General features: G+C 38.9%; 1 protein-coding gene across 5 annotated transcripts in view; it reads right to left on the bottom strand.

The window, feature by feature from the left end:
- The window catches only part of pld1a (phospholipase D1a), a 254,737-nt gene that overhangs the window by 117,518 nt on the left and 111,200 nt on the right, over positions 1-26,019 (bottom strand). For all 5 annotated transcript variants that reach the window (XM_039761453.1, XM_039761463.1, XM_039761429.1 and 2 more), the window contains 2 exons: positions 16,046-16,225; positions 7,166-7,329 (listed from right to left, as the gene is read on the bottom strand). In XM_039761453.1, coding sequence (XP_039617387.1) covers positions 7,166-7,329; positions 16,046-16,196 — 315 coding nt within the window. In that variant the 5' untranslated portion in view covers positions 16,197-16,225. The remainder of the gene's footprint in view (positions 1-7,165; positions 7,330-16,045; positions 16,226-26,019) is intronic.

Raw genomic sequence — 26,019 nt, forward strand, 5'->3', positions numbered from 1 at the left:
GCCATGTAGGTTTGGATTTTTTTTTCTCCCTAAATAATAAAAAACATAATTTAAAAACTGCATTTTGTGTTTACTTGTGTTATATTTGACTAATGGTTAAATGTGTTTGATGATCAGAAACATTTTGTGTGACAAGCATGCAAAAGAATAAGAAATCAGGAAGGGGGCAAATAGTTTTTCACACCACTGTATATATATATGACAGCAACACTCATAACAGTGACAAAACAATTACATTGAAAATCATGTTACGTTAAAAGAATGTTTCCTTTTCTTTTTCATTACTTCTTTAACACACTACTTCTCCTCTGCGCTGGTATTTTGCTAGTTAAACAATAAACCTTTACAAGACACTTACAATATGATTGATTTCCAAGGTCAATTCGAGACAAAGAGAAGCACATAAACAGAGGTTCAAATTGCTGCTTACCACAACTAACCAGACCCAGGGGTTTATACACCTTAAAGATATGTTTCGGATGTGACTGAAACAAGAGATAAAGGGGTGCCTATGTGAGACACATGGGGTGTATTGTATTTAAATGTTTATTATGGCACTTACATGCTTTATGTGAGTTTCATAGACATTTATGACACCACAGAGAGTGTGGGACATGACTGACAGGTGTGTTAATAAATGTCAAGACAAAGGGGGAGAACATTTCAACAAATAAAAGTAATAATTAACAGCATGTGGGACAGAACATCCAGTTTTGGGCTAAGTTTAATTTAAAATTTAACATTTTAAATTTATAATTTAAAATTAAATTTATAATTTAATTTAAATTACGTTCAATCTTAAAATGAGTCGCTGTGGTGTGACCATGCCCTTTTAAGTCCTAGTGTGTTGTCCTGGGTGGAAATCTGCTTTGTACCTAATGCTGCCAAAATAACCAGCCCTTCTATCCCTAAACTGAACTAGGCAAAGAAGATAACGAATGGATGAATTTAACACCATCATACAAATTGCCATTTAAATGTAATAATGTTGTCCATCTCCAAAAAACTTGTAAGCTGCTTGTAAGCAAACCTTAAATTCCTTCACACCTCTCCATTAGAGTCTTTTGTTTTATAAATGTGTTGAGCAGCACAAGCAGCAAGCATCCTGCTATTCCATACCACACCCGCTGCTGCTGCTCAATTCAGGCAAAAAGTTCTCCCAGCTCAAGTTTTGTTTATCTGGGTGAGATGTGCCTGGAAGTTCATAGGGTAATTAATACATCATTATTTGGAACACATGCATTTAATGTGTGTTTTGTGTCTACAACAATCTATGTAAATGTAGGATGACAGGAAATGTGAGAAATGCAAGAAATGTTTAACACATATCTAAAACAGAAACTTTTTTCATGTTACAGTACTAACAATAAAATTTTGACACAAAATGTATAATGTGTGAAGACTGAAGTACAAATATCAAATAAACACTTTCACAAAATGTACAAGTAAAACAAAACAAGTGCGCTTTTATTCAAGAATATATGAATGAAATCAAAGAGGATACATTGATACAGATGTGATATATATGTTACTAAATTATAACAATTATTATTGTTCTGTTATCTTATAATTTAATATTATTTGGGTGATGTTTGGAATCCAGTCATTTAAAAAAAGAGATTATATTACTAAACTGAGAAAAAAGCTTTTTAACTAAAATATGCCACTCTCTTTCCTACAATCAAATAATGATAGCATGTCCAGTCAGTGTACAAAATCAAAAACAGTGTAGAAAATGTGACTATTGGGAAAACACACATGACAGTATGAGGGGAAAATATTTTCCAAGAATGTCAGCTAAACCCTAAACTCCAAAGCTGTGAGGACAATGTCTCAGTTACAAAATAGATTCATCTCAACAATTATTTCCAAAGCAGAAGTTAATAAAGGTGCAGGTTAATGCAAGTATGTCTGCAAAAGAAGATAAAGTGTATGTGGTGGAAAAAAAGATCTCTATCTTAGTGTATGAAATGTGCTTTCCTGTGCCATCATCCTGACCACCGCTGTTAGTGAAGACAATTAATTATACTATAATATCCATTCTAAATACCTCAATTCAGCTGCCTTCATTCATTTGTAAATACAGGAAGAGGATGTGCTGATTATATTAGAACATTATAACACTCTAGACGAGAACAGTCCATTCAGCCCAACAAAGTTCGCCAGTCCTATCCACTTATTTCTTCCAAGAAAACATCAAGTCAACTTTTGAAAGTCCCTAACGTCTTGCTGTCTACCACACTACTTGGTAGTTTATTCCAAATGTCTACCTTCTTTGTGAAAAGAAAAACTTCCTAATGTTTGTGCGAAATTTACTCTTAACAAGTTTCCAACTGTGTCCTCGGGTTCTTGATGAACTCATTTTAAAATAACAGTCTCGATCCACTCTACTAATTCCCTTCAGAATTTTAAACACTTCAATCATGTCACCACTTAAACGTCTTTTGCCTAAACTGTATAGGCTCAACTCTTTTAATCTTTCCTCATAATTCAACCCCTGCAGCCCTGGAATCTGTCTAGTCACTCTTCTCTGGACCTTTTCTAGCGCTGCTATGTCCTTTTTGTAGCCTGGAGACCAAAACTGCACACAGTACTCAAGATGAGGCCTCACCAGTACATCATAAAGGTTGAGTATAACCTCCTTGAACTTGTACTCCACACATCGTGCTATATATCCTAACATTCTGTTAGCCTTCTTAATGGCTTCTGAACACTGTTTGGAAGTTGATAGCTTAGAGTCCACTATGACTCCTAAATCCTTCTCATAAGGTGTACTCTCGATTTCCCTACCGCCCATTGTGTATTCAAACCTAACATTTTTACTTCCTATGTGTAATACTTTACATTTACTGACATTAAATTTCATCTGCCACAAATCTGCCCAAGCCTGTATGCTATCCAAGTCCTTCTGTAATGATATAACGGATTCCAAATTATCTGCTAATCCACCTATCTTGGTATCATCTGCAAACTTAACCAGCTTGTTACTTATATTCCTATCTAAATCATTTATATATATTAAAAATAGCAGCGCCCTAGCACTGACCCCTGTGGAACACCACTCTTAACATCGCCAGTTCTGATGAGGTTCCTCGCACCATCACCTTCTGCTTCCTGTGTCTGAGCCAATTCTGCACCCATTTAAAAACATCACCCTGAACTTCCACTTCTTTTAATTTGATGCCCAACCTCTCATGTGGCACCTTATCAAATGCTTTCTGAAAGTCCAGATAAATAATATCATAAGCTCCACTTTGATCGTATCCTTTTGTTGCCTCCTCATAGAATTCCAACATGTTAGTAAAACACGACCTCCCTCTTCTGAACCCATGCTGACTGTTCAGAATAACTCCTGTCCTTGCCATGTGTTGCTCAATCTTATCCTTAATAATTCCTTCCATTAATTTTCCTGTGATGCATGTTAAGCTTACTGGCCTATAGTTGCTTGGATCTGCCCTGTCACCCTTTTTATATAATGGGATGATATTTGCCATTTTCCAGTCCTTTGGAATCTCTCCAGTGCACAGTGACTTCCTAAAAATATGTGTCAAGGGTTTATATATGTACTCACTAGCCTCCTTAAGAACACGAGGATAAATATTATCTGGGCCTGGTGATTTGTTTGATTTCATCTTATTTAATCTGAGCAGCACTTCTCCCTCTACAATTTCCAAATCCCTCAGTACCTCCTTAGTAGTTGCGTTTACCTCTGGCAGGTTATCCACTTGCTCACTTGTAAACACCTCAGAAAAATGTAAGTTTAGGGCATCCGCTATTTCACTGTCTGTGTCTTTTAACTCCTACTTGACTGTTCTTTTACTGCTAAAATACTGAAAGAATCTCTTAGGGTCTTCTTTGGCCTTATCCTCTCCAACTGTCTTCTAGCCTCCCTGATATCCTTCTTAATGGTTGCCCTTATGTTCTCATATGCTCTACGATTCATTTTGTAGTCATTAGTCTTATATGCCTTATACAGCAGTTTTTCCTTTGCAACTTCTTTTTAAATCTTTATTAATCCATGGAGTTTTTTAGTTTCCTATTACTTCCAAATTTAGGTATGTATCTGTCCTGCATTACATGTAAAACATTTTAAACCTGTTCCACTGCTCCTCGACTGTCTCCACATTTAAAAGCTTATCCCAGTCTATCCTACTTAGACTTTGTCGCATCTGCTCAAAATTAGCCCTACTAAAGTTCAACTTAACAATTTTAGCCTTTGCATCTGCACTCTTACAAAAAACTGAGAATTGTATTACATTATGGTCACTTGACCCTAGTGGTTCAATCACCTCTACACCCTCAATTCTATCCTGATTATTACAGAATACTAAATCCAGACAGGCTTCACCCCTTGTTGGTGCTTTAACATGCTGTTTTAAAAACAGTCACTGATTACTTCTAAAACTCCTGCTCTTGTGCTCCTCCATCTGTAAGGTTATTCCAGTTAATATTTGGATAATTAAAGTCCCCATGACTATAATATCCCCTGTAAACTTGCCTTTTGATATTACTAAAAGATGTGTGTTGAAATTACTGTCTGAATTGGGTGGTCTATAACACACTCCTAAAATAAGACCTGTTTCCCTAATATTTTCCAATGTCCTCACTAAGATGGGGCTCATCATCCAACTGAAGATGACTTACATTTAAATCCTGTTTGGCATAAACAGCAACCCCACCTCCTTTTCTGTTCTGTCTATCCTTCCTAAAAATGTGTATCCCTCTATGTTACACTCATCCCCATCTTTGTTATTTAGCCAGGTTTCCGTTATTGCTATAATATCATAATTATGCTCTGCTACATACAACTCCAACTCACTTACCTTATTTTTGATACTTCTAGCATTAAGGCAAGCTATTTTTAATGTGTTAATCCTTCTACTTTATGTTTGCTTAGAATTTACATTACTATGCATTTTTATTTCTACACCATTGTTTGTTCTTCCATGTATAGATCTAAATCTGGCCTGTCCTAAACTCCCTGCCCCCATTCCCTAGTTTAAACAATCCTCGACTAGCCTTCACATTTGCCTCCCCAATACATTGGTGCCCCTTCAGGTCAGATGTAACCTGTCACGGTGGAACAGGTCCCATCTGTTCCTAAAGGAGTCCCAAAGCTCCATAAACCTATATCCGTCTATCCTGCACCAAGATTTGAGCCACGTGTTAAGCCTTCTAATCTCCTCAATTTTACCTGGACTGGCACGTGGCACAGGCAGAACTTCGGAGAAGACTACCTTGTCAGTTCTGCTTCTCAGCTTGGCACCTAACTCTTTGAATTTGGATCGCAGAACTGACAGACTACCATTATGAATGTCATTTGTTCCAACATGGACAATGACAACTGGATCCACCCCCGCTCTGGCCAACAGCCTATCCACCCTTCCAGGGAGGTTTCCAACCTGTGCTCCCGAAAGGCAGAACACCGTGCGAGACTCTCTTTTTCTGGAGCACACCTGCGCTTCAATCCCCCTAATGACCGAGTCCCCAACTATCACTACCTCTCTCTTTTTGGGAACTGGTTTTGAGGTGGTCCGTTGCTAAGCCGTGATGTGTTGCATGTTTCACTGTACTATAATCTACAGAATGACTTAATTAAATCTGTAAACAATCCTACAATGACGCTTAAAAGAGTCTGAATCATAAATTAAATTAACAGATAGTAGCTTATCATCATAGCATACAATAATAAATCACCATCAAGAAAGCCCGCCAGAGTCATCATACAACATTGAAAAGCCTGTTCCTTCCATCTAATCCACACTATTACATACAAAATTTAGTCACAGAAATAATTAGTAAATAATTTGTGAACCCAAAATCAAAATCCAAAATATGAAAATGAAGACACAATCTTGGCTGTAGTTAAGAAAAAAAGTTCCAGAAACATATAATAAAATGCACTCATACAATCAACAAACAAAACTATACACAATACACAAGATACAAAATGAATATGGAAACAAGCTATTCAGGAAATCAATGTCTCCTTATGACTAGCAGTCTGCTTAGTATACACATCAGATAGTTCTAATAACATAGACAAGGACCCACCCCCATCCACTGAATGTTGGGAATATATTTCCATTATGAAATATGCATAAATGATTACTTAAATAATTATTTTGTTTAGATTATTGCAAGCAAACATGATGAATTTAAAAATCCAAAATGCCAATCTGTTTAACTATTGGTGGTTAATACCCTGTGGCTTGATGATTTTGAACACTATGAACTGTGATTTCTTGATTTGTTTATTTAATGATGACTTATTATAAACTATGAGAGTGCTATGATAATTTTTTTTTTTATTTAGACCTTGCTACCTTTCAGATCACCTCGTTTACAGAACTGTTCACAGAAGTAATTACAGTAGTTCATTCCACAGATTCTCATTTACAATAACACTCTGAGACTACTAGTGTATATGGGCTGGCTGTAGTGTCAATTAATCATTACTACAGATTTATTGCTGGCTATGCTTTCTAAAGGAATGTGAGCAACCAAAGCAAGCTAACAAACGATTCATTAAAACATTAATGAAATGCCACTCAGAGTTGCCAAATGCATGAGGCTGGCACAAAGCTTACTGAAATAACACTGTATATTTAATTAATTTGCCCGCACTCCTTGGTCAGAAGGCTACTACTGTGCATGAGAAGTGGTTTCTGGAATCTGACAATAGTATCCTGCACTGCAGAAAAAGAACAGACAGTTTTGGATTAAAAACAACTTTTTTTCACTTGATTTATGTTCTTACCCTGCTATTATGACTGTAAGGTCAAGATATCAAACTCTAAGAGTAAAAGCTTTCATCTACTTTGGTCCTTTGCCAATTATCTTTCCAATATTGCTATCATCTTACACAATGACATTCATGAGAAATTACCAAGTGGGGCTGTCTTGGCAACTGAAATGCTAACTCTCTTCTCGTCAAAGACACAGACCTCTCATCATAAAGCCATGCAAGTTGTAAACAAAAGTAGCCCAGTCTCTCTGGAATTTTTATACTGACCATATGCACATTAGCATGCATATATTTTGTAAATAAACAGGTCACACATCACATCTTTGCACATACTGTTACTATTTTGTATTTAGTTATCTAAAAACGTAGACATATAACATTTTTCTTCTGAAAAAGAGAAGTAAAAGATACTCTGACCTTTGTTGTGTTTCTCTGTAGTTTCAATTTAAACCGGTCATGAGATCCTGAGGTAAAACGTTCTGCTTCTAGAACTTTAGCTGTGATTGGAACTCCAGCAAGAAAGACTTTGGCATTTGGGTCCTTAAATGCTTTTGTTTGATATATTGCACTGAATGGATGCCCTAAAAAAGAGAGATATATGGAATAAAGCATTTTACTGGTGTGTGACTTGAGAGCACACTCTTCATATGACAAAAGGACACATTTATCATTTCTTTAAGAATCCACTGCACTTTTCTTTGCACCATGTTTAATAGAGAGTCGTCAAGAGCCCAGACTTACACTGCATGTAGAAATGTGATGATCTTAGAAAATTGAAGCCACAGGTGATTTTGGGGTTGGTGTAAAATATCAGTCAGTTATTTTTATGTCTAAATAATAACCAAGAATAGCAGTCTGAATAATCATAGAACGTCATACACAGAATACATATGAACAAATGCAGTATACAACCTCAAACTTACAACATCATTAAAAAAAAGTGAAAAGGTAAATTCAATTGTCTGTCTTTCAAATGTAAATAATGACTATGTTTGTGAGGTTTCTTGGTGTGTTTTTCACTATACGAAGTTGCAATGTTTAATAAAGACTAGGTCATACTTAGTAATAACTATTAGTTAATTTACAGTTTTTATATTTCTCACACACACACAACTGTTAAAATTATTAGGATTTATTTAAGGGTTCCTTTCTTTTTACTTTTAAATGCAACTTTTTTCTTTTCCAGTTGTAGTTTTAGAAGGTTTTATAGATTAATGATAAGTATTATTTTGAACATGCTATTGAGCCTGGAGTAAATTAACTAATCAGATAATGAAAACTATGTTAATTCACTATATTAGTCTAAACACTTCCAAAAGCTTTCTTCATATTCTGACTAACATTATATGACATAAGCATAGGTAACATACTTATGGCAAGCATGTGTTAAAATGCTTTAAATGTTATGAATTGAAGTCTAGAAAGGAATCAGAAATGGGAAATTGTAATACCATGATATATTGTACATAACACTGATGTTAAAATTGCCAGTTAATTTTTAACATCTGATGAAGAAACAGACAACCATAAGTGAAAAATAAACAAATAAATAAGCCCAGTCATAAACTACGCTGGTTTAATTTTTAAAGTCACCTTATGATTAGACCGAGGAAAAGATAAAAGTGTTGATGTAATGACAGAGGGCTCTACTGGATTCTGTTTGCCCTACAAGATAAATCATCTTGGCAGTACACTAAAAAAAAGTGTGTAATGTCTTTTGGATTCTTATATATAAAGTAAAAATATTTAGCTTTTGTTTTTGGACTCCCTGGTTTGATTATTTCTGATAACTTTTGAAAATTTCCAGCCAGTAGCATCAAAGTCTCTATTGGAGATCTGCTGAATAATGTACATTTTATTAACTTTTGTACTGAAAGTGGCAGATGGCTGGGACCCATGCCCAGTTAGGATGCCCCTTTGATGCTGGATCCGGGTGAGCAGTCATGGGATGCACACTACGTCCCCCAGAACACAGGAGCCAATAGTTTGGAACACCGGAGCTCATTCCTGTTGGGCTCCATGGCCATCGCCTGGGGGAACTGAATGGCCTAACGAGCCTGTCTGAGCGGAACACAGCCACACCTGGAGGTACAGCCAGAAGTAGGTCAGCGAGCACCTGCAGCATTTCTGGTAGGCTATAAAAGTGGCCAGCAGCTACCACACCGGGTACCAGAGTCGGGAGGAGGAGGACAAAGCTGCCTGGGAGGAGTGGAGGAGAAAGAAGAGTGGTTTTTGGGACTGTGTTAGGGCTGAAGAACATGGGGAAGACGTGACCCCCAGCCGAAGCAAAATAAAATCTTTTTGTTTTATTTTAAGTGTGCCTCCGGTGTCAGTCTGTGTTGGGTTGGCGTCAACTAAGCGCTTCTGCCACATGAGTCACATAATATGAAATATTTTTCATACAAGGTATTATATGCATCTTATGTTTGCTTGATTTACTAAGGATATGTGGGAAAAAGATGAAATACATTGTCTTTACGGAAATAAAGTATCCAGAAGACAAAATATGCCACACATATGTTATTTTATTGGGTTATTCGTTAACATTACATATTTTAAATTAATAACAATTTCTGCCCATCTTTGAACCACTACCTTATCGTGGTGGAGGGGTTTGCATGTCCCAATGATCCTAGGAGCTCTGTTGTCCGGGGCTTTATGCCCCTGGTAGGGCCACCCAAGGCAAACTGGTCCTAGGTGAGGGATGAGACAAAGAGCAGTTCAACATAACCTCCTATGAAGAATAAAAAATTTGGACAGCGTTTTCCCTCGCCTGGACGCAGGTCACCGTGTTTTGTGGACTTGGAAAAGGCTTTCGACCGTGTCCCTTGGGGAATACTGTGGGGGGTGCTCTGGAAGTATGGGGTACCGGACCCCTAGATAAGGGCTGTTCGGTCCCTGTACAACTGGTGTCAAAGCTTGGTCCGCATTGCAGGCAGTAAGTTGAGCCCATTTCCAGTGAGAGTTGGACTCCGCCAGTTCATAACTTTTATGGACAGAATTTCTAGGTGCAGCCAGGGCATTGAGGGGGTCCGGTCTGGTGGACTCTGGAGTTGCCGGTGACAGACGCCGGGTTTACCCCAGTGGACGAGAGGGTGGCATCCCTCCACCTTCGGATGAGGGGAAGGGTCCTAACTGTTGTTTGTGCGTATGTGCCAAACAGCAGTTTGGATTATCCACCCTTTTTGGAGTCCCTGGAGGGGGTGCTAGAGGGCATACCTTCTGGGAACTCCATCGTTCTGCTGGGAGACTTCAATGCTCACATGGGTGATGACAGTGAGACCTGAAAGGGCGTGATTGGGAGGAATGGCCCACCCGATCTGAACCCGAGCTGTGTTTTGTTATTGGACTTCTGTGCTCATCACGGATTGTCCAAAAAAACACCATGTTCAAGCATAGGGGTGTTCATATGTGCACTTGGCACCAGGACACCCTAGGCCTCAGTTCGATGATCGACTTTGTGGTCATGTCATAGGACTTGCAGCCACATGTCTTGGACACTCTGGTGAAGAGAGGGGCGGAGCTGTGAACTGTTCACCACCTGGTGGTAAGTTGGCTTCGATGGTGGGGGAGGATGCCAGTCAGGCCTGGTAGGCCCAAACATGTTGTGAGGGTCTGCTGGGAATGTCTGGCAGAGTCCCCTGTCAGAAGTAGCTTCAACTCCCACCTCCGGCAGAACTTCGACCAAATCCCGAGGGAGGTGGGGGACATTGAGTCCGAATGGGCCATGTTCCGTGCCTCTATTGTTGAGGCAGCTGACCAGAGCTGTAGCCGTATGGTGGTCGATGCCTGTCGTGGCGGCAATCCCCGAACCCGTTGGTGGACACCGGCGGTGAGGGAGGCCGTCAAGCTGAAGAAGGAGTCCTATAGGACGTTTTTGTCCTGTGGGTCTCTGGAGGCAGCTGATAGGTACCGGCAGGCCAAGCGGAATGCGGCTTCGGTGGTTGCTGAGGCAAAAACTCGGGCATGGGAGGAGTTTGGGGAGGCCATGGAGAACGACTTTTGGACGGCTTCGAGGAGATTCTGGTTCACCATCCGGCATCTCAGGAGGGGGAAGCAGTGCAGTGTCAACACTGTATATGGTGGGGATGGTGCACTGCTGACCTCGACACGGACGTTGTGGGCTGGTGGGGGGAGTACTTCGAAGACCTCCTCAATCCCACTAACATGCCTTCCAATGAGGAAGTAGAGCCTGGGGATTTGGGGGTGGGCTCCCCCATCTCTGGGACTGAGGTCACCAAGGTGGTCAAAAAACTCCTTGATGGCAGGGACCCGGGGGTGGATGAGATATGCCCGGACTTCCTCAAGGTACTGGATGTTGTAGGACTATCTTGGTTGACACGCCTCTGCAACATCGCATGGACATCAGAGACAGTGCCTCTGGATTGGCAGACTGGGGTGGTGGTCCCCCTCTAAGAAAGGGGACCGGAGGGTGTGTTCTAACTACAGATGGATCACACTCCTCAGCCTCCCTGGAAAAGTCTATTCCCGGGTCCTGGAGAGGAGGATCCGTCGGACAGTCGAACCTTGGATTCAGGAGGAACAGTGTGGTTTTCGTCCTGGTCGTGGAACAGTGGACCAGCTCTACACCCTTAGCAGATTCCTGGAGGATGCATGGGAGTTTGCCCAACTAGTCTACATGTGTTTTGTGGACTTGGAAAAGGTGTTCGACCGTGTCCCTCGGGGAATCCTGTGGGGGGTACTCCAAAAGTATGGGGTACCGGACTCCCTGGTAAGGGCCGGTCCCTGTACGATCGGCGTCAGAGCTTGGTCCGCATTGCCGGCAGTAAGTTGAACCCATTTCCAGTGAGAGTTGGACCCCGCCAGTTCATAACTTTTATGGACAGAATTTCTAGGCGCAACCATGGCACTGAGGGGGTCCGGTTTGGTGGACTCAGGATTGGGTCACTGCTTTTTGCAGATGATGTTGTACTGTTTACTTAATCAGGCCGTGATCTTCAGCTCTCTCTGGATCGGTTCGCAGCTGAGTGTGAAGCGGCTGGGATGGGAATCAGCACCTCCAAATCCAAGACCATGGTCCTCAGCCGAAAAAGGATGGAATGCCCTCTCAGGTTTGGGAGTGAGATCCTGCCCCAAGTGGAGGAGTTCAAGTATCTTGGGATCTTGTTCATGAGTGAGGGAAGAATGGAGCGTGAGATCAACAGGCGGATTGGTGCGGCGTTTGCAGTGATGCAGGCTCTGCATCGGTCTGTCGTGGTGAAAAAGGAGCTGAGCCGCAAGGCAAAGCTCTCAATTTACCGGTCGATCTATGTTCCTACCCTCACCTATGGTCATGAGCTATGGGTAGTGAACTAAAAAATGAGATTGCGAATACAAGCGGCTGAAATGGGTTTCCTCCGTAGGGTGTCTGGGCTTTCCCTTAGGGTGAGGGGTGAGAAGCTCACTCATCCGGGAGGCACTCAGAGTAGAGCTGCTGCTGCTTTGCATCGAGAGGAGTCAAATGAGTTGGCTCAGGCATCTGATCAGGATGCCTCCTGGACGCCTCCCTGGTGAGGTGTTCCGGGCATGTCTAATCGGGAGGAGGCCCCGGGGAAGACCCAGGACACGCTGGAGAGACTATGTCTCTCAGCTGGCCTGGAAACGCCTTGGGATTCTCCTGGAAGAGCTAGAAGAAGTGGCCAGGGAGAGGGAAGTCTGGGCGTCTCTGCTCAGGCTGCTGCCCCCGCGACCTGATCTCGGATAAGCGGAAGAGGATGGATGGATGGATGGATATTTAGGAATAGACATTTTATGAGGGCAGACTAAGAAAACAGAGTGAGAGGGGAAAAAAGGTCAGTTTCCTAAATATTACAATTTGGACTTTATGGCAGAAAAGCAAAACGAGGCACAAATCCTTACTGTTTTGAGCAGCATGTAGAAAGAGATGAAAAATTCAAATAATGGGATTAATTGTGAAGTGTTTCTTTGATGTTAGAAAGTCAAACAGAAAGACCTATTGTGCTTTTTCAGGGTCTTGCTATGTGGGTACTACAGAAGAGAGAAGATAGATGGCCCATATGTGTTAAACCTGTATGGAGAGGTAAAGAGCTCTGAGAGTCATTGCTGAACAAGAACAAAAAGGAGGCATTTTAGCAGAACAAGTAAGTACACTCTTTCAAACAGGTAGTAGGTGGAGCATTTTAATCAGAATTTAATATAAAATAAGGGTCTAGTTGGGCGGCACGGTGGCGCAATGGCGCAGTGGTAGCACTGCTGCCTCGCAGTAGGGAGACCTGGGTTCGCTTCCCGGGTCCTCCCTGCGTGGAGTTTGGATGTTCTCCCCGTGTCTGCGTGGGTTTCCTCTGGGTGCTCCAGTTTCCTCCCACGGTCCAAAGAAATGCAGGTTAGGTGCACTGGTGATCCTAAATTGTCCCTAGTGTGTGCTTGGTGTGTGTGTGTGCCCTGCAATGAGCTGGCGCCCTGCCTGGGGTTTGTTCCTGCCTTGTGCCCTGTATTGGCTGGGATTGGCTCCTCCAGCAGATCCCCATGACCCTGTATAGTGGGTTGGACAATGACTGACTGATAAGGGACTACGTTACTTCAGTCACACAGTTACTATTCCGCATACACCGTCCCAAATACACAGACGAAACTAAAAGATAAGAGTTGCTGAACTATTAGAACAAAGCAAGAGTTACAAGATCAAACCAGCCAAAGAAATACAGGATGCTTATGTAATCATAAGAAAAGGTAGTAACAAAATTTGCAGAACATTCAGTAGGATGAATTTATCTTGTAAGATTTTTTATTCTTTTCTTTTTTATTGTATGAGCTGTGAAGTGTTTTAAGTGTCTTTGTTGAGCCATATCTTTTCATAGGACTGAGTACCTGGCAGTGGAAGTAACTGAAAGGGTATGGGAACATATTACCTACCCATAGAGCCAGGACCCTTAAGAAAATTTAAAGACAGGGCCACTTTGCAGGGTCAATTTACATGGAAAGTTTCCTCTCTTATACATTCTATCTGTATTGTACTACAAATTTTTAACTTTAATGAATCTGTTTTTGTCAAATTGCAACTTAATGGTACAGGGAGCAGAAAACAGTGAAGATTGGTGTACAGGATCAAAGAGTATTTGACCTGAGTCATCCATTACAAAGACAGCTAGCCATGAAATACCTAATGAATTGCTAGTTACATCATGATAAAGATTAGTGTTTTGGGATGGTCATGACTGACATTATGGGCACTCCATGACCTACATCATACCTATTGCGGGCTGCAGTTTGACCCATCTCTAAACAGCATCCAAAATTAAATGAGATGTGAAGTGAACCAACAGATGACCAGCTAAGTAGACTCTCAAACTCCAACCAATTTTATTCCAACCAGATTTTTAATTAGAAGCAGATTCTTGTTGTCAATTAAACCAGTTATATAATTACATGGCTTGTAAATGCTTTCATTCTGTCAAAGAAGACAATTCCAAAACTGTGGATTTTCTTTTTTCTAAGACCATTGCCAAAATGTGTTGTGCACCTAAGCAGATAAACATTACTGAGATCTTCTTCTCTTTATTTTATACGATGGACACAGGTTGCTAGGCATGTGTTGGCTCATTTTTTATCTCACTATTGTTTAGCTGCTAATTAAGGACAAGAGAATAGTTAGGATGAAACCTGTAGAAACAGTAATGCTCCAGAACTGGAGCTAAAGACCCCTGCTCTATAAATTTTGAACAATGTTGATAAAGGCCCAGTAACAGCCCATCACTCAATCATCTTGTCATACTATATCTATGAGCTGCTCAGATTCTTCCCAATAACAGTGCTTATTGTCACCAGAATTCTCCCAGCTGTCACAATCAAAAAGCTAAAATGTGATATTGTTCTTTAGGCTGACGACCTGGCCTTAGTTACCTCAACAATTTGGCATCTGTCAAAAACACTCAGTCAGTTGTTCACAGATATTCTTAGTAACTAAATTTGCAAACTCCATATCAATCCTGTCTTATCTAATTATTGAACTTTTAAGAATAATATGATGCACATTCCCCTAGTACATGGTCATGCAAACCTATTAATTTGTTTATCAGGTAAAGCTGAACCCCTACATCAATTTTCTAGGAACCGCTACTTCTGCATATGGCTTAGGTGTGTCAGTGTTGCTAGTATGTCAGATCCCACCTGAGCTTGATTGTTTACAAGGTGGTGTATAATCATTGTAAATTTCTTTTAGCTATAAATTTCAGCTGCCTGGTTCTAACTTAAGTAGATTACAGCATTTAAAGTATTCAAACAAAATGAGGGTACATTGAGTTTAGAAATGTCAATTTCAGAAAGTATAATAAATGTTTAAAGTAGATATGACAATTATTTACCTTTGTTTTTCTAAAATATTTTTTTCATGTTTTTAGTTACCATCCGAATCAAACTAAAATTCTATAATTATTTTGTTATGAAAGTGTTAGTACAGATAGACATAGATCAAGCAGACAATATTATTTACAAGGTCAGATACATTATTTCTGTAGTAGTCTTGCTTTAACTCCTAAATTTACTTATGGCTTACAAAACGTAAGACAGGTGCATCAGACATAAAGTGACATGACAAAAGTAAACAGGTCTTGTTCCAAACTGTGCAATGGCTAAATCACATTCCTGGTACAACCTTTCTGGAGTATGTAATTTATACTTTATTTATTTATATATTCCAATGCAAAGTCACTCTGAGACAGAGCCTACCCTAACAGCATTGGGTGTAGTCAGAAATCAGCCCAACTTTATTTGAACAAAGAGTATACTCAGTCACACACCTTGACCCAGTTTAGAGACATCTGTTAAAACATGCATACCTTGTGGGAAAAAACAAATATCTAGGGAGAATCTACTTAAACATGAGTAACATAAGGCATTGTGTCCTTTACTGTTTGAATCTTTTGTGGACAAAATATCAAGGATAAGGCCAATTTTGTGGGACAGTCCAATCTGAGAACCTAAATGTTATATTTCTAGTGTCAAAGGTAAACGCTGTCCCCTTGACCTCACCTGACATTCTGTTGAACACAGGGGTAGTAAACAGCCATATATGACACAATCAGCATAAAAATCAGCAACTCCAACTCCGAGCTATTGGGTCTCTCTGAGAAAAGAGTTGCTTTGTTACTTTCGGGTAAACAATGATCATCTACTCCAAGTGGATCAGCTGAAATACCTCAAGTCATTTGAATAAGGTCGAAGTGGATGGTTGAGAATAACAGGCAAATTTGGTTGTGCAGGCTTTGTAAGACACAGTGCGGGTAAGGCCTCCAATGATACTGAACTGTTGTATCAGGTGTAACACTTTTGCATACTCACCTATTGCATCAGGGTCTGCATTTGAAAAATCTATCTCTTCCCCCTCTACGTCGAGTTCTCTGGTATCCAGATTCTCCATGAGTTGGCTCATGTCTGATGCCACCTTCTTCAGGTTCCACGAGAAACCTCTTGTTTCTGATGTCAGTGACATGCTTAACACTTGACTTCTGCAAGGGCTGCCTGGAGAAAAGTGAATAATTTTAATAAAATTAACACAATAATGCCTGAGTTGAAGAAAAAGATACAATATTCATAAGAATTAAGCTCACACCCCACAGTTGCCTCAGTCTGCAACACAAGGCAAGTTTTGTGTCACTTGTCTGCCTGTTAAATTCTATACATGTTCTGCTTTATCTGTAAGGTGCTCTACTGTAGCATTTTATATAAAAACATCAACTACTTGACAAATGTGGTCCCTGCAAAGCCCAAGATCTTGTTTGGGGTTAATTGCTGCTTGCATAAAGCCACATATAAATTAGAGACATTTCATTCTGGTGTAATAATTAAGAGTGGTTCCTGAAGACCCTCCTTGAATCTCACCTTTTTCCTCTGGCATGGTAACCTCCCAGTTTATGCATTGTCACAGCTTTAGAGAAAGATGAAGATTTGATGGAAGAGTACAAGGTTTGCAGATATTCAGAAAATGCCATCCCCTGAGCACATTTAAACAGATTAATATTCCTGCATGAGCATCTCAAAAATGATTTTGAATCAATACCGTATATTATTATATTGGCGGTGACTAACACAAATTAGTTTCATTGATCACTGAAATAGTAGGCAATAATTTAGAGGTTGCAGAAAACTGTCTCAGCAGTACTGTGGCCAAATTACCTAACTAATACAGAGTGTAAATGATATAAGTGGTAATGGGAAACCATCAGCTGATGTGCAACTGGGAGAGATGCTTATTAATTTCATAGAGCTAACACACTGCTTTAAAGGAGTACAGTATTTAGAAAAGTGGGTGGACTGAGTTCAGACAACTAAGTGTAGTGTACATAGAATAAAGTAATGTGCAGCTGCATTTGTGTCTTTTTGCCTTAATGCTGAAGTGAACTAATGGAATAGTTAGGCGGTGCTTTATAGGTTTATAAAACTTACCAAAATGATTTTTGTATAACAGACTTTAAACTGAAACATCCCCAGCACTTGTATCCCAGAGTCACACCTTCTTTCCTACCTTCTGCTTACCCCTGATGTAACAGCACAAACACATTATGATATACATATATTTGCCAATTTATTTCTGGTAATTTTTGGTTTTTATTTAAAATGTTTACCTCTAGAATAGATCTCACTATGAAAGGTATTGCATACGATGACACTGATGGACTGTTTAGTTCATATTGGAATATGTGGGGCAGTCAAAACGTTCCCAGAATTGTGATAAAGTGGGAGAGTGAGAGATCAGATTACACACATTGTTGTGGAGGCGAGCGTATCATGTCTGTAGGCCAGTTACAACAGATCTGGATTGGTTTTGGCGTGTAGTATTGTTTTAATTACCATATGAGTTAGATGTGTGCATAGTCATTTGGTGCAATGTCGGAGTTCAAACAACGCAGTAACATCAAGTTCATGTGAAAATTGGGGAAATCAACTTCGGATACAGCGAGAACTTTTTGACTGCCACTCGTATACTGTCTTAATTGCTTTATAAGACATTTCTTTACAATACTTGCAATAAAAAAAACACAGTATTAAATAAAGAATGACTTTTATTATGCTTTATGAATTCTGATTCAGCCCTCACTCAAAATAAAGATCAGCTTTGCCAGTGGGCTGAAACAATTCATTAATACTGATAGACATTAAATCAAGAAGATAAATAGCCAAAGATAAAAAGGGGGAAATAGAGTAATGTAAGAATTACTAACAAAATACAGGCAGAAGCAAGCTGATAAACAGAAGGAAGAGGTGAATATTAAAGAGGAAGAGAAGAAAATAACTGTTACATGAACTGTCGGGTGAGAAGTCACACACATACTTTATATAACTGAAGACACAGAGATGGCTTGTATAAAGTCCAGGATGTGATCATTACTAAAACATCTCTGCTCTGTGTACATCTAATAGTATACAAGTTTCTACTAAATGACTTTCACAGCTTTTGTCATATTATAGAAATAATGCAAAACAAATGTAAAGCAGTATTCATACTAGACAGTGCAATGCAGATTTCATCATAGATATCTAAACCATATTGTTTCACACAACCTTTACACAGTTCTAATCGAGAATATTTTGAGTATTGTTATAAGTTAGCTTGATTTCATACCATTCAATGAAAGAGTAGCATTTGGCCAACAGCCACCCACCCAACATTAAAACTAGATCAGCAGTTTGTATATAGATCAGGCTATTTATTTTGCATTTATAACCACATATCAAATGTGAATGCAGTACTGTTGCTAGTGTCTTTTATCTCTCTATATATAAAGAAAAATCCTGGAATGGAAAAGCAAGGCGACGATACATGATATTCTAAGAAGTTCTCGGAAGACATTTAAAAGACCCACGAGACAAAAAAGACTGGCCACGGAGCATCTCACAGGACCGTAAACATGAGACTTGGTGAAAATAGATTGTCCCAGGGCAGTCTCGCGGGGACGTGGAACATCAGATTCTTGCAAGGCATTCCCTTCTTATCAAATAAGAACACGGACAGCCAGCAAAACATTCAGTCATGTAAAGTCACGTGGCACACACAGATCCTGTGCTCTCAGTAAAGAAGAAAGAGCAATGCGAAGAAAAGAGAACCAAGGTGCGATACACATGCAGAGAAAGGTACAGAATATGAAAGCAGTAAAATTCTAAAGTATTGTAGCGTCCCAGCCAAGCTGAAGCTTTTTTTGTTTTAAGTGACTGTTAGGTCCGATCAAGGGAGGGCAGATAGTACTGATAGTTGGGTGGTAAGGTGGAGGCGAGACCCATGGGAGGAGGCGTTAGAGAGGGTGCTAGAAAGTTGTGTTTGGGGTTACATAGTCGGCGATTGTTAAAGTAGAATTTTTGTGACACTTTATTATGTCAGTCGCTACAGTATGAAAAAAAAGATAGTACAGATTGCATTGCCGCAAACAAAAGGAAATTAGTTTAAGTCAGAGAATTTCAAAAACGGGGTTTAACTCACATGCATCTATTGGTTACTTTGCAAAAAAAAATTTTAACTGCTGATAATGTGTAGGGCCAACGATTTACCGCAGCCCACGGAATTTAGGGTTTTGCAGCGGTAAAACGCCACGCCGAGGAATTAACCTAACTGCCGTGGAAAATACCAAATCTGAATGAAATCTCACCATTTGAGACATATTGATATTAGTATGATTAGTTTTGATTACTTCTTTAAGTTCTTTCTTTAGCCTATTGCATCATCTCATTACATCATTAGCCCTTCCGTTGGACATTAATTTTTTAAGTCGATTTATAGTATTGGTGGTACTTGTAGCAATTTTTAAATCGATTTATTGGCTGTGGTAACAATTTGACCTATCGTGTGAAGGTGGTTTACTGTGGTGCAAGACTTGTAACGAATCGGTCGATCATATTAGACGCCAGACTATAACTGATCATCTGGGGACAAAAAAGCACACAGAGCGTGCAAATAAATGACAACATGAGGCCACAAATGACCCCACAAGCAGCAAACGACAAAGTACTATTATAGGATGCACTGAACGATCAACTGCTGCAACTGCTGCCAAAGATACGTTAATGATGGAACTGGTTGAAGAATTTATGGCAGCCAATATACCACTGGAGAAAGCTGACAACCCTACCATGTGTAGTTTTATGCAGAAGAACCTGAAGGGTGGTGGTGGAATATCACAGGCTAATACACTTAAGGAACTATATGTTACAAGAATTTTCAACCAACAACAGGCTAATATAATAGCGAAGTTAGCCGGACAGAATGGTCGTTATTGCCAATGAAACAAGGGATGTTATTGGACGTTATGCTGTGAATGTGCTTATTCAACCGCTCAATGCTTTTAAACCAGATGAATGCACAGCAATGTTAGTGAACACAGATTTTTAACCCAAAGTGAACAATATAAGTATTACGTAGCTAATTATCCGTACTCTGACTGAGGTTAATGTGCACTTAAATGACGTTGTAGCATTTGTTACGGATAATGCAGCTTATATGAAAAAATGTTTTTGTAACAGTTTGCGAGGAATACTGCCAAATGCCGTTCATGTCACATGTTGGGCCAACATCCTGTCATTAGTTGGAGAAGAGTTTCGTGAAGCACTACGACTTTGTGATATGCTGGCTGCTTCTGTCAAGGCCATATTCTCCAAAGCATCAGGACGTCGTGCTAGATATCTTCATCATCTGCGACAAATGGAAGTTGAAAAGGCAGTCATGCCGCCAACTCCAGTCTAGACTATTATACCTCTTTCATTGTTTCTGAAATCGAACACAGTGGAGCTACAGTCCAGTTAAAGAAACTGTCGGCGTTGCTGCAAAGTACTGATAAACTTAATGAGCTGAGAGCTGAACTTGAATTTGTATCAGTTCACTGCCAGCCAATTATGAACACTCTGACTTCTTTTGAGACACAGTCATTCATGGCTGTTGATGTCTACAACCAAGTGTCTGACTTACTGTCTTGCCTGAAATTGTCCGGATTTCCAATTGCAACCAGCAGCTGTGAAGATGCAAAACACAATGCTGCTGCTAAACTTGAAGAATATTTTGTGGGAACCAAACAGCCGGCAATAGACCTATTCAGATCTGTGAGAATATTTGATCCACGACAGCTACCACTGTTATCAAAGAATCTTGCTGATCATGCACAATCAGTGCCAACAATGATGGCTGCAGCAGATGAATGTCAAGCTTATTAGGATATAGTATCTTGTGAAATAATTCCAGCTGATATCACTGCTTTTTGGTGTGCCTTACAGAACAGACTGCCTCGCTCAGCAGTTCTTGCTAAAGTTTACATTGCGTTGCCGATCTCTTCTGTTGTTGTGGAACGTTCGTTCTCAAAATATGGGTCGGTGTTGTCACCACTGTGATATTCTCTGTCACAAGAAAACCTACGAGCTTACAGCGCCGTTTTCTTCAACAAATATACATTTTTAGAAAGATATTTTAAAATCCAGTAAAAGGAGAAAAGTGACTATGCATATGGACATTGTCAAGGGGGATATAGCTTCTATGTTTTAAGATGCATAAAATGTGTGATAAATTGTAAGGCCTGCCCAAATTTCTCACCAGGTAACCCTGAAATGAATGACATAACGACACAGATTCAAGCTGTATGCACAATCAATGCAAAGCAAAATGTGGAAAAAGTGATGCGCTGTGAATACTTTCCAGATGCACTGTACATTTATTTATTTGTTTACCAATGGATTGGGTGTATTATTTGTCCTATGAGTATGCATTCTTGTTTTTTTATGTTTCTATAGGCATCTGAATTTTCCCATAGTTTATCTAATTTAATCTAATGTAATTAAGAGAGCTCAAATGTATACCACCTATTAGTAATGCTCATAAATCACCATAGAGATGGCATTTATGTAAATCTTGGGAAAAATAAGAGGACAAACTCATAAATGCAGTCAGTCCAACAAAACATATATATTTTCTCATGGCTGTTAATCTGACAGAAAGTAGATATTCCCTAATTTTCTTGCTGATATCCTAAATCTTTAGCATTCTACCTCCAGTCTTGGCTGCCAGTGAAAATCTGTTTTCTGGATAACTATAACTAATGATTTGGACAAAAAAAATATATTATAGGGAGGTCTTACAAACTAAACTAAACCTCCTAGAAAAAAAAGAACAAAGTACAGACCTGATTTATCATAATTACAGGCAAACAATCTACTCCTTGACTGCCTGAACTGCCATATTTTAGAAAATTTTCTTTTTTATACTTCTTGGTGCCACTGAAACAGTAAGAAGTATCTTCTCTGGAATTACCTACCTTCATAAGCGTCAACGCCCATTATTTAGAGCACCACTACCGAAAAGTATAAAAATACAATGTGTTTGAGTGGTTCTTAAAGGTTTATAGCCACCTGTCCTCTTTGAATTAGTGTAGAATATCACTAATACTGTTCAACACGTCATAGCAGCCATTTTGTATAAAAGCTGATAGCAAGCAGATGACTCTGTAATGGACACTGCCCGGCCGGGACGCCTGGATAGTCCCCGAGTTGGGCAATACTTCTTCTTGGCCAAGAGAGGGCAGCAGCCCGGGTCTATTTGGGGGCCACAGGGATGGAGCTGGAATACTTATTTGGAGAGAACGTGGCCACCGCCAGGGGGCGCTCGGACAATTAGAGAAACCGAGATGCCAGCACTTCCGCCACACCAGGAAGTGCTGCCGGAAGTAATTCCGAGGACACCCGGAGTGCTTCCAGGTGCTTTCCGGACACTTCCGCCACACCAGGAAGTGACGTCAAGGGGAGCACCAGTAGACGAGCCAGAGTTGGGAGGAAGGAGACGAAGCTTGTGAGGAGGAGAGAGGAGGTCAGAAGAGAGAAAGAGAAAGAAGAAGAAGAAGATGAAAGTGGAGAGAGTTGGTGATTGAAGGCATTGTGGTGTGAAAAATATAAATAAAGAAGTGTGTTTTGGACATTCTGGTGTCGGTCTGTCTGTGTCTGGGGGTACGCTTTCCACAATGTAAAACTGATGATGATAGAACAGAAGCCAGTAGAGACCAATGAAGTACAATGGCAAACAATTTGAAAAACTTTCATGGAGATGTTCAGCAGAAAATGGATGCAGAGCATAAGCAACTGTCTGCTAAGCAAACTCATGGATGAAATTCAAACAGGTTCAGAAGCAGTCAAATAATCCAAGGCTTCAGAACTCAGACAGAACCAAGAGCAAAGGTAAAAAAACAGCAAGTAAAAACTTAAAGGAATACTCCACCCAAAATGTTATTTTATTATATGTGACCTACCCTGTGTAGTTTGCAGTGACAGCAGAGAATTGTTTTTAAATTGGTGCCATACAGCAGCAAACAGTAAGCAACTGTCTGATAAGCAAAATTACTGATGGGATTCAAACAGGTTCAGAAGCAAGAAATGAGTTAAACCAAGGCTACAGAAAGAGACAAAACCAAGACTGAAGGAAAAAAAGTAAAACTTTAGAACAATAATAAAGGACGCAAAAATGTTTCCTCTTGAAGAATGAATGAGGGAAAGAGGTGGGTCTTCAAAAAGTCATTCCTAGGGTGCTTTTGTTGTCATTTCTATGATGAGTGCATTAATGATTTGTGCACTTATTTAACAATATTTTAGCAAAAAAGTACCGTATGTGATTTGCACTTATTGAGATACAACTAGATAACTGACACTGAAGATTAAGTGACAAGAGTAACAGGATATTTTTCTTCTTTTTCCCATGGACATTTTTCACGTTGTTTGTTGTTGTATGGCACCAAGATTATTATTTTTTTCTCCACAACCACTACAAACTTCACAGGGTAGCTCACATATAATAAAATAACATTTTTGAATAGAGTATTCCTTTAAATGTTTACTTGCTGCTTTTTACCTTCAGTCTTGGTTTTGCCTCTATTCTGAAGGCTTTGTTTAATTGATTTCTTGCTTTTGAGCTGGTCTGAATTTCACCAACAACTCTGCTCTGCAGATATGCTACTTATATTCTGCTTCTTAGGAACTAATTGGTGACTTAGAAGAAAATCTTCTTTTTCTGAACGATTATTATATAATTTTCTTCTCACTTTGTGGTAAATTCTTTTAAGTTTGTATTTTTTCCACACTTAAACTGAAATCAATTCCATTTGCTACTTAGACCTTCATGGCATAATGGTAGTATGGCATCAGAATGCTATTATTAATTAGAATAAGAAGAAATGGAGACACTTTTGCAGTCTAGTAAATAAGCTATGAATTGGTTGGCAAAGCTTTTATAGGTTTAAAAATGGAATCAATTACCCTTCTATTATATTTGAAATACATTCTAGGCACATTTTAAAAATAATCTTGTTTCATATTTGGTAAATCAGAGGTTTAGAATTCAGTTTCTGAAGGGCCACTGTGGCTGCACAATTTTATATCATATTTTACACACAATCTCAGATTTACAGCATACTAGATGATGTATTTTTTTAAACAGAATCACAGTACAACTACAGGTATATTTCATTGTTTCATCTTACCATTTGCTCCTGCTATACCCATTAAACCATAACCAGGGGTATTTATTGCTCCTGATGTGTTCTAATAACAAGAAAAATCAAAGACTCTGTGACCTATTACTACAGTATTTTATTAAATTGCCAGCATAGTTTAGTTACTGTGCCTCAGCATTTCCTTTAGTAGACACACTTGCTGTATTTGCACTACATTTTCATTTCATTAAGACAACCGTTTAAAAAATAAAAGTTGGGTTTGGAAACCTCCTTATCTGCAAAAAATGGATGTCTTTTGAACATGCAGCTGTATTTAGATCTGTTAGTTTTTGTGTGTAATTGTAGCTGTAATTTTAAAGAAATTTATGCGAGCTAACATTAAGGTAGTCATGTAAAATATCTCAGCAATTTCAGATTTGATTTCTAAGATAGAAAAAGCAGTTTGTTGCAGATGTTTACCTATGTGACTATTAGTCATTAAAATACTTATAGAGTTCAGTTTCCTGTGTTTTTCATTACCCAGATTAGCACTATGCAAAATAATATTTATAATAACCATTAAACTGTTTAAAATATAAATGAACTAACCTATGCATTTCTAAACACCAAAATATAATGGAAATTGTCATATGACTCCCCAGTAAGGGATGCCCCAAATGCTTGATTATATTCTTGTGGAAAACACTATTCAAAAAGTGGGACGATGAATCAAGAAATAGCATAATGATCTACAAAAAAAGCAGGTTAGATAATAACATAAATCTCAAACAAGAGCATAGAACCCTGAACCTGACAAGTTTAGAATTAGCTTATGACTTTATTCATGTCACCCAGTCAATCTACTATGCCTAAATTCTCATTAGCATTAACAAAACGTTTTAAGTTGTTATAACTTTCTCTGATAAGCATTACTGAAAATGGCAGAAAATATGATGTCTGTCAAGATTTTAGCAGAACACTATTTCAACACATGGTTCAAAAAACAATAACAGTATGCTAACAAGCTGAAGAAGCTTAAGAAGCTGAACAGAAGCCTTACTGTAGAAGTTGCAAAGACTTGCTGTACACATCCTACTCTTACATGATCAGTACTGACTATAACAAATTAACAAGCTTCTAAATGGCAAACAATAATACCACAGTGTTAAAAAACACTGCAAAGGAAAACAGTGAAAAAAAATTGAAATAAAAATAAGAACATTCCATCTCAATAAATGTTCAAAAAACAAGAATACAAAATAATGTGCAAAATGTCCAGACTTAAAAACTTCTACAATAAAGCTAATTTTAACAAGATGGATTCTAGAAATCCAAAAAACAGCAGAGGAACAGAAGTTGTTACTGTGCTCCCATGCCTTCTTTCATGCGCAAAATGGCAGCAAAATGTTTCAGCTAGATCACATGACCAAACTTTGATCATGGGAAGGAATGGGAGATCATCAGCTATTCCATACAGCATGATTAAACAAAGAGAAATATGGCAAATTAACCAAAAATGCACTCAGATAAAGGTCTAATGTAACAGAGAGGTGAAAACAAAGAAGTGTTGTTCAGTGAATGTTCTGTTGTAAATAAAGGAACATTTACACAATGTGTCATTTTTATTAGTGCATTAAAATATAGTTCAGGCATTTTTTGTAGTTATTTGATAACCATACAAGCGGAGCATAACAGAAATAAAAAGTACTTTTTTGCTTTCTATTTCTTGTTAATGTTTACTCTGTGCTATAGTGCATTATTACATACCAGTGGTAAATTACTGAATATCAAAAATTATAATGATGATAGAGTCAAATCAAATTACAGTCTTTCAATCATAATGAATAAAGTGATATATATTATACTATA

Source organism: Polypterus senegalus, chromosome 1 (genome assembly GCF_016835505.1).
Source record: "Polypterus senegalus isolate Bchr_013 chromosome 1, ASM1683550v1, whole genome shotgun sequence".
NCBI lineage: Eukaryota > Metazoa > Chordata > Cladistia > Polypteriformes > Polypteridae > Polypterus > Polypterus senegalus.